Consider the following 10,354-nt stretch of genomic DNA (forward strand, 5'->3'; position numbering starts at 1 on the left):
TCAATTTTTTCATTATTCAGTACCAATAGATACAGCATGTGGGACACACTCACAAAAAATTTTAATGATAAAATTATACTTGTTACATGGAAGCCAAAAATGATAAGTTGAGAAATTTGGATTTTTTTTCAGGAACATAATATGTACATACATGCTTTTTAGTAACAAATATATGTGATTATCATTTTTACAAATGATTAAAAATGGTCCGTTTTTTATTGTATAGTCAGTTTTATCCACAAAACTATTTTCAAACTTATAATTTTCGTTGTTTAAGAAAATGCATTACTAGGTTTTTTATTTTATTGAATTTTACACTACTCTTTTATGGTGTTATGAATAATTTATTTTGTATGTTATAGAGCCGTGTAGTTATCCTTCGAAACATGGTGGAGCCAGATGATGTAGATGAGTCTCTCCAGGAAGAAATTCAAGATGAGTGCAGCAAGTAAGAATCCAAATGGTTTTGGTGAATTTTGTTTTGATTTTTTTAAATGGCATTTATTTATTACTTTTTTTTTTCCCTCCAGATATGGCACCGTTGAAAGAGTAATCATTTATAATGAGAAACAGTCAGAAGAGGATGACGATGATGCGGAAGTAATCGTAAAAATATTTGTTGAATTCTCACAAATGAGTGGTAAGTAGTATAATATTTTTCATTTAATTTTCCAAACCATTCTGTTGTTTCATACTTCAAAAGGAAGTTGCAATTAAAAATCTGTGCTTTGTTAATGATGTTCAACTCGTATAACAGTATAGAGTTATTTTCTGTTATAAGTAGGGATAGGCATGTTGATTCTTTCTTTGGTGCTTTGTCCTTTTGGAGAAAAAAAAAATATTCAAAGGAAGCAGCTGAACACTACGATGTTAGACAGAACAAAAACAATCCGGCCGCGTGCAGCGATTCCTCCCCACAAGTGAGGTAGCTTACTGCACGCCCTGTGTCAGGTGTGGAAGGGAGGCGAGGACGGGTCTACGGCTGAGAGTGCGCCACGTGACGGACAACCAACAAATGCAAAACAAGCGGCAGTAATACTCGTGCCTCTCGGAAATTAATTCGGTGACCCTATAATTTTATTGGTGTAAAGTGTGATGACCTTATAAAAATGCCACATAAATACCGTGAATAGTTTGTAAGATATGGCAGCATGAAAACCTTGTTTTTGGCTATATTGAGGGGTGATAAAATATTATTTTCGATGTGCTATTTATTTTGAAAAGTTAATTAGGTCATGGCCTGATGTGTGTGTTCTTTTTGTACGGAAACAGATTTAGAAAATTTTCCATAGTTTTTCTGTAAAAAACGTGTATTTCAAACACTCTGCAACGCTGTTCACAAGCTAGGTAGGCCTTAACAGTCTTGGCAAACTGGCAAAAATTATTAGTGGTGCACCGATATGACTTTACCGATTACCGATTCGATTACCGATTATGAGAGCAATAATCGGCAGATACCGATTCAGTTACCGATTATAATGAACAAATATTTTTAAGTGTAATAATTCACACAAATTTTTTTATTCCCATGTGAATTTAATAACAAAGTTAGGTAAAATCGAGAATACAGTTATAATAGCAGTATAAAAATATATAAAATACACTATTAAGTCATTGCAAATTAACTTCTATTTATATTTGTTATTGTAAACAACTTGAACTACAGTCTAATAATTGTAATTTACAGTGGGTAAGTTTTTGTTGCGGAAAACTAGCATTATTATCGACTATCACATAAGGTTGCATCGAGAAATTACCGTTTGACAATGCAAACATGTTGCTATATTTTGTTCACTTGAGTTTATAGAAAAATGTTTCCACACTTCACTTTTTTTCTCCCTAGTCGCCATCTCACTATAATTATATAAAAATGACTCAAAACCAATTGTAGCACATGTGATTTTATTAATGTTGACTGAATGTATAAAACTATAATTACTTTTTCATTTATCACGTCACATACAAATAACACAACAACGGATAATGTTACCAAAGACGACGAAGACAAAGAAGACGACCATAACGAGTTTGTAAAACGCAGTGATAAACTCTGAAAGGTATCGGGACCACGATTTTGAACCGCTACTATCGACTCGAAAAGATCGATTCTCATAGAATACACTGCAACTGCTTGTTGTATTTTGATTGCGTGCCATCTATTTTACGTCTCTGGCTATAGGTAATGTACAAGGCCACTAAACAAAAGACAGAACAAAAGACGAAATGTAAATAAACTTGTAGGAAAAATGCATTTTTTATTGTTCGAGGCAATGAGATTTATTAAACTTATCGAAATATCTCTAATATTGATATGACGGAGTTAGATGAATTTTGTAATATATACAAATATTACCGTATTTCGTCCTAAAATGTGTGACAAAATATTACACGGTAAGAACCTACTTAATTACGCCGGGACGTAGATAATCGGCAAAGTAATCGTTAAGATAATCGCCGATTACGATTAATCGGTAAGTACCCATAATCGCCGATTACTAGGGCCTGGAAAATTTCGGTGTTTTCAATATGCAAAAAGCGGTACTTTCAAATTAGAAAAGCGGTGGTTTAAAGTCGGTATTTTCGTTATGCAATGGAAATTTTACCGGTATTTTAAATGTTGACTAAATTGTGCAGTTATTGAATATAATAGTTTACATATTTAATAAACAATCCATGTATACTAGGAATAGGCTAATATGCATAATAACAGCCAATTAAATCCAAAACAGTTACACAAAACAGACACGTTGCTATAGATGTTTGCAACTACAATTTTTTTTTTTTTTTTTTTTTTTTTTTTTTTTGCTGCCAATGCCACATGCTTAGCCGACTTTAGGTGTTTGTCAATGAAATTTTTTCTATCCCATGAAACTTTACAGTTGCAAAATTTGCACATCACTGTGCTATTGTCAGTACAATAAAACCCATGTTTCTGATACTGATATGCTCGTATTTAATGGAGTGGAGGAACACGGGGTTGCCCCTTGAACAAACCCCAGCGCACAAATGAGAAGAAACTTAGTGTGAACTATACCCCAGATCAATTTTGAGCATCAAAACCATACACGAACACAGCTTATGTAAAAATAAGGTAATTATGCTGAAACACAAGACTTGGGTTAAAGGATACTTTAACCTTGTGTGGATCAAGTAGAAAACATTCGGCTATAAACGAAAGAAATAAGAACAATGCTATCCTGAAATGCTGTGACATGTTTTTGGAGTAGATAATCACAGCGACAGACCGACAGGATGCGCTCCCGCCCTTGCCGCCAGCGATGTTTATTTTGACAGCTCAAGCAATTATCATTTCCACGTCCCTTCGCAGCGTAAAAAAAAAAAAGAAAAAAAACACGCTGACAGTTTCTCACGCAGAAGGTTGAAATAAGGGAGGGAATGTGTTGAAATGTTAGCTGTTAAAAAAAAAGGGGGGGGGGGGTTGTTTTTACATGGTTTGTGGCTCTGGGAGGGATGAGCCTTGAAGAATTAGCAGGGGATGGGAGAGGTAAGCGTCGCGTCACGTCACGTATGACGTCAAGCCGCCGGGCGGGTAAGATAACATGACAGCTGAGACGGCTTTTCGTGCGATAGTGGAGGCGCCGAGCTCGTCTAGACACTGCAGTGTGGCCAGTCTAGAGGGGTGGTATCTATTTTTAGACGTCTTTTGTATGCCTGGCTGCTTACAGTACAGCTCTCGCCAAGATAAACGTGAACGCATAGAGCCCAACAAAGTGTAACAGATTTGTTTTTCAGCCGATTTTACTCAAATTTTCGACTTTCTCTGCTTAAATTTTTCATGTTTTCTCAAAAAACGGTCATATAAACGGAATGGACGCATCAGAGGGGGCTCGCATCGGCGGGATTCTACTGTAATGGTACTTTTCGGGGATATATTCGCAGTGTAATATAGAAATGTTGTGGTTTTCGCGAATGTACTTACTTTTCGCGTTTTCATGCGAATTTTCGCAAAATTCGCGATCGGGAAAAATTCCAGGCCCTACCGATTACGATTCATCGGTATCCGCATCGGTGCACCACTAAAAATTATAAAAATATTTACTTATTTATTCTGTGCAGAAACAGATGCCGACCCATCTGGCTCACGATCCAAGTGCTGGGCCAATTAAAAATTTAGCAGAGAATCTAAAAACAGTTAAAAATGTGAATGAACTATGTTAAGTAGGGCAGTGCTAAAAATCCAAATGAACTAAAAATTAACCTAAACATATATTACCGTCTTTTTAAGATATTATACACATTTATAATAACTTTATCATCTTTCTGTATATAAAGAAAGACTTATTATGCAAATTTATAATATTTATTAAAAATATGAAATATAAAAATAAATATTCCAACAAGAAGATATATACGTAAAAATTCCCATTAAAATTCTTTTATAAAAATTATTGGCCATGTTAAACTTTATCACTGCGCAGTGGATAGCCTAAAAAGAATCTTAATTTAAAATTATGTAAAGTTTATATAAATTATATATAAATTATATATATTTTATACTGCTCATGAAAATGGGAGGCAAATTATTTATCACCAAAAACTTAAGTTCCTAATAATCGTCATGCAATACTTCATAAGCAGGAATCATGACAATTTTCATAGAAATGACTGTACACACCAGGAAAGAGTTAGATGGACGCAGCTGTGTGTATATCAGGACGCAGCAATTTTCTGGCACGCTTTTCGCTATAAACGTGTTTAATAAAACTATGTTCCAACATATTTACGTAGTGAGGCTTTCCCAAGTTACACTTTTAAACAAATAATTTATCAATATGAGTATATGACCAATCACAATCCATTATGGTTGGTTTTGAAACTTTGCTTTTTACTGACAGTTTTTTCCCAGGGGCTTCCAAAAAATCTAGCCAGTCCTTGCCTGCCTGGGAGCTGAACACCAAATCAGTGTAAAAATTACTTGAATTAACCATCACAGCCAAGTACTAAAAAATTACATAATGTCAGTACAACTCGTAGACATGGCAAAGTTATATTTACGCACATAGCACAGGCTTGTAAAAGTTGCTGCCACGATTAGGGATGGGGCGAATCCTGATTTCCTCGAATCCGAATCCTAACTCAAATCCTCGACTGGAATTGCCGAATCTCGAACCCAAACCCGAATCTTTTAACAGATGATGTCCACATATCTAATGTAAGTGAGATGTATTCTGCTTGCACTAAAAGTCCCTTGACTTTATCACATGTAGATTGGTACATTTCTGGTATAAGTATATATAAAGACAACAATTTTTTCTTGAGAAATTTCAGTTTTAGTACAGATTAGCGGTTAGGATTTTTTCTATAAATAAGCTAGAGGTCTGCGAGCCTAAGAATTTTACTTCCAGCCGAGCTCGAGCTTTTGTGGTACAGTTACACTTTTGGGAAATTATTTTTATCTTAAACTTAGTATAATGTTTGAATGAAGTATTAAAATGAAGTGGGCTTATTAATTTTGGGTAACTATTTACAGTGTGTGTTTACATTTTGCACTGCTAGAAAAAAATAACATTTTTTTCCATTGAATCTTACCTGTTTCCATTGGTTCATTAGTAACTGATATCATCCAACTAACATAACCAAGTATATGTTTGTGTAAATGTAACATATCTTTGGAAAAATTTCATCCTTGTCAATTTTTCTGGAGTCCTTACTGAGCTTCAACAAACTTAGCACCAAAAATCATGTTGTTTGAAAAGTACATTCTCATTGTTTCAACATTTCCACTTTTCAGCACAATAATTCTGAGAGAGATTGTCACAGAGTATTAAATTCTGTTCTTTAATCTATCATGCAGAACAATAATTTGTTCTGCACGATCAGGAGTTAAGTTAGCTCTACGATTGGAGATAGTGTTTCCAGCAGAAGAGAAGCGTCTCTCGCTGGCAACCTGCTTGGCTGGAATGCTTTAGTAAAATTGCTTAACCTCAAAATTAGTGTCATTAATATCTGTAACTGGTCATTAAAGTTTTATCAATTGAAAGTAATAAAAATAAAAGCATTTAACTTCATTCAATTTACACATGCAAAAAAAACATAACACATAACCTACATGGAAATTAAAGTCTTTTTTAATATCCTGAAGTCTGAAATATGTTTACTCATGTCATTAAATGTAGAGCTGTATTGAAGAAGCCAATTTTGCCAATATTTAGTTGAATAGGCATTTCTGCCGACTTCCGATTCAGTACGCTTGTTAATTTTTCGGCCGATATTACTGAAAAACGAAAGAGACTGCCATAACCTAAAAATTCACGAGTACCATTTTCACTTTTCGTAGTAGTACTGCATTCTTTCAGATCGCATTATTTCTTCGCAACATGTGCCAACCGTACATATCAAAGTTTAACATCCTTTTTTTTTCAACAATGTTCTTTAATTTAATATGTCATAAATAAATAATACATTACTATCACTGTAAATATACATCTCGGTTGTTACGGTAACTATAGTGCAAATATGGTAGCTATCATGCTTCTGTAGTAATTATGGTATTCTACAAAGAATCTTTAGTTCTTTTTATGGTAATTATCTTAAAATAACTATTGGGTTTGTACTGTAGTTATGGTACATCATCCATATTTATTCGTATGTTGTTGTTCATTTGTCTTTTTTTTTTTTTTTTTCATATTTACGTGCGCCATTATTTGAGACGGGAAGTTTCAGAAAAAATTTTAACGGACATTATATCACACATAAATGATGAGACCTCGGGCAATTTAAACGCTTTATACGGAAAAACCTTCCATGCGGGACCTCAAGCGAGTTTTACTGTATTTTTTTTCCGTAAATAGTAAAAACCGAATCCTTTGATGAATCCTATATCAGACCCGCCGAATCTACGAATCCCTAGGATTCGGCGGATATTGGATTCGGTCGCCCCATCCTTAGCCACGATTGAATATTACTGGCAAAGGGCGTTGCAGCTGTTCTCATTAACATGTGTTGCGTTTGTCGGGGCCTTCGATGTGCTGGCCAGTTGTGATGCCATGCCTCTCAGAGCATCGTCCCACGCGTCCATCCTGTCCCGTACCAGGTACAACTCGTTTCTCATGTTTGACTCCCGTCCGCACGGTGAACCACTGCAGCACTGTAGCGCGTGACGTCTCTTGACCAGCGGTCACACTCCCAAGCGGCAGTTGCGTGCAACAACGGACTTGTAAACGAAAATTACTAAAGCCTATAAATTAATTTTACAATAAAACTAAATGTTAAATAATTATTTTAATAAAAACATGGAATACTAATAATAAAAAATATGTTAACTAAAGAATTAAAAGGCGAAATAAGCTTTGACAATTTGTAACAACCCAGATTACAGCCTTACCCATGCCATCCAGCAATAATAATTTGTTATAAATTTTTTGTCAAATTTCAAGTTAGGTTTTCAAATGATGTAAACTTGTTTCTTTTTCAAAGTTATTGTAAACGTAATTCTCCGGGTTTATTGTTTTTATTTTAAAATGTGTTTGTGTGCGTATATATATATATATAATTTTTTTTTGCTGTCTTATCTGTGTGGGAAGGCATGCGACATAATTCTCCTTCGTTTTTTCCACGACCGAGGCTTTGATTCACACTCTAGGCGTGTGAGTCACGGTCACGGGAGTGTGAGAAAGAGACAAAATCACTGCGTCGTGGGAACAGAAGTAAGCATTTCGTGAAAGCTTCTGTTGCTATGCGCCGTGATTGGCTGAGAATTACGTCAGCAATAATAAGATTGATACATTTCACAAGTGTTCATGTAGTTGAGTAGCAATTCTGTAATACATTTTTTGTTTATAATTTTCACTGCTCGCACAAAGGGAAGGAAGGCTGTAAAATTCAGTCATTGTCCGAGCACCAGGCCGAGTGGTTGTTAGGGCGGAGGGCCGAGCAGGCCATGGCCGGGCGATGGCTCAGTGTTTTATATATTTATTTTTGAGGTACAGTTAGTTTTTTTTTGTGTGTTTTCTATTGTACGGAATATAGTGTGATATTTATATAAATAAATAAAACTGGTAATACATCAAACTTTGTATATAAATTTCTTCTTTCTTCGTGATCTGTAACTTGTAAGTTCCACTAATCACCAAATTGAGCTAGCCGGAGGTGGTCAGTGGTGACAAATTCTATTGCAGATAGTAAATTGTACACAAAATGGCTGCATGGCCACAGGACATCGAACATCCCATTTATAGAAGGGCAGTTTTCCATGCGACAATGTGACCTCATTTACATTCGGATCAGGCCATGGACCAACCACATGTTCAGTCTGTTGTAGACGGGCCAATAAGAATTAGTATCATATTTAGAATGGTAGGTCATAAGCACTCCCATATTTTGGGTGTAAAATAAATTCACATAAATTGATTCTTGCCACAATTGCCAAATTTCCCTTCCAGTTAGCTGAAAATTCAACGTATATAATCTTGCCTCTATTTACAGCATAATTTTTGTTCATTTTATGCTAAAATCAAGTTGGATAAGTAGGGGTGTGATTTTTATGCAAGAAAAGCATTTTTGTCAGTGTTAGGTTTTTCATAGAAACAAAACATGTTGCATGGAAATTATGTTTAATTTAAAAAAAAAACTGATTATACAAAAGAAGGCCAAAAAAAACAATTCAAATTAATGGGTCATTCAAAAAAAAGTTTATTTTGTTCAACTTAAAATAGAAATAGGAAATAACCTTGACTGAATGTGAGCCGGAACTATTGTAGCACACCTTAACCACAAAAGGGTGCGCGCTATCAGATGCAATACTTGGCATGAGACAGGGCGTGCGCATAGTATGCATTAAGTGAGATATCAATATTTGACTACGTGTGCATACTCTATATGGGCATCAACGTAACCAGACATGAATGTTGAAAACTAGCGCTGGCTACATTTTTATATGCTTTTCACAGTGGTGACAAACAGATAAAGGGTTTAACGTTAGGAAACGTTTTTTAAAAGAAAATTTACATATTGGACACCTTGGTATTTCTGTTTATTAAATAAGTAAGCTTAAAATATCCCAACGAATAATGGATTTCAACTTTAAAATACAGCATTTTATATTAGAAAAGATGTTTATGGCAGACCTGAAACATTTGACCGAATTGGACGGGAAATAGATTCATGCAAGTATATCTTAAACGGGTTTTACTGTAATTGTAACTACTGTATTTACCTTTTATAACTACCACACTGTCTGACAGTAACTTAAAAAACAGATTGCGGTTGCACAATGGCCCCCAAGGCTCCGTTCTCGGTCCCTTGCTCTGGAACATCCTCTTCGATGGATTTCTCCGAACTCAGCTTCCAGAGGGATCTGCAGAGTGAAGGGCGCTACCTTTCTGGGAGGTGGGGCCTCCCTGGACCCCCGCTGCTCTGGCGGGTGCAGTCGGTCTAGTGGCCTGCCTCGTTGTTTCCCTTTAGTATCCATATAACAATATTAATAAAATAATAATGTATCATTAGGGTGTTGAACTGTTAATACTTTTTTTTAGTCCGTTGTTGAGTTGGGTAGTTTTTAAAACAGCAGGTTTTATAGCAATGTAATAACAAATAGTTGTATCATTCTTGTTTTGCAGTTAAATCTGCTCATCAACATGCCTTACATTAGATGTGTCAATTGTGTTTTCAGAGGCAGAGAAAGCGCGGGATGCGTTGAACGGCAGGTATTTTGGTGGCCGACTGGTGAGAGGTGAATTGTACGACCAGGCTTTGTTTGACCACAGTGATTTCTCTGGTTGAACTGCCTCTGTATGAAGTAAGGTGAATTTCTCCTATGGAAGAAAAGATGTGATGGATGGCTATTAGCCATCAGTAATATTTCTGGTTCATGTTAACTGTGGTTGTAATTGATTAATTGCATTCTAGTTACATTCTTGTGGACTGGTTTTTCTACACCATCAATCTGTACAAACATCAAATATGCAATATATAGCACTATGTACATGTACAGAATTAATAAAATATCACACATTTTACTGTGCGTGTTTAGTATTTTTGTTGTGCTCCTTGAAGTACCATTAAGTAGTAACAACTCTTTCCCAGAAAAGGTAGTCTGTACATTAAAACTTGCTTAAGATGTTTTCCTGCCCGAAACTTCAGAATAATGTAGCACCTAAACCCATCATTAAACTTTTCATCCCTTTTTGAGAATTTTTTTAAAAATTTCTTTGGCTAAAAGCAGTGGGCAACAAATAAAATTAAGCAGGTCTCAAAATTTGCATAATGTAGCAGTAGAAGTCAAAGTTTTGTGTGGAAGATATTTGTACGTTTCCTAGGCCTGTGCTAATATCTGTTTTTTAGTTTGAATTGAATACAAATACTAAATTATTCTTAAATATGAAACAATTTAGTA

The 10,354-nt window shown here is 35.3% G+C and overlaps 1 protein-coding gene across 4 annotated transcripts in view; it reads left to right on the forward strand.

Annotated features, from left to right (window-relative positions):
• The window catches only part of LOC134530408 (poly(U)-binding-splicing factor half pint), an 89,774-nt gene extending 79,797 nt beyond the window's left edge, over positions 1-9,977 (forward strand). For all 4 annotated transcript variants that reach the window (XM_063365204.1, XM_063365203.1, XM_063365205.1 and 1 more), the window contains exons 13-15: positions 363-448; positions 531-640; positions 9,632-9,977. In XM_063365204.1, coding sequence (XP_063221274.1) covers positions 363-448; positions 531-640; positions 9,632-9,741 — 306 coding nt within the window. In that variant the 3' untranslated portion in view covers positions 9,742-9,977. The remainder of the gene's footprint in view (positions 1-362; positions 449-530; positions 641-9,631) is intronic.
• Positions 9,978-10,354: the final 377 nt, after the last annotated feature.

This window comes from Bacillus rossius, chromosome 3 (genome assembly GCF_032445375.1).
Source record: "Bacillus rossius redtenbacheri isolate Brsri chromosome 3, Brsri_v3, whole genome shotgun sequence".
Lineage (NCBI taxonomy): Eukaryota > Metazoa > Arthropoda > Insecta > Phasmatodea > Bacillidae > Bacillus > Bacillus rossius.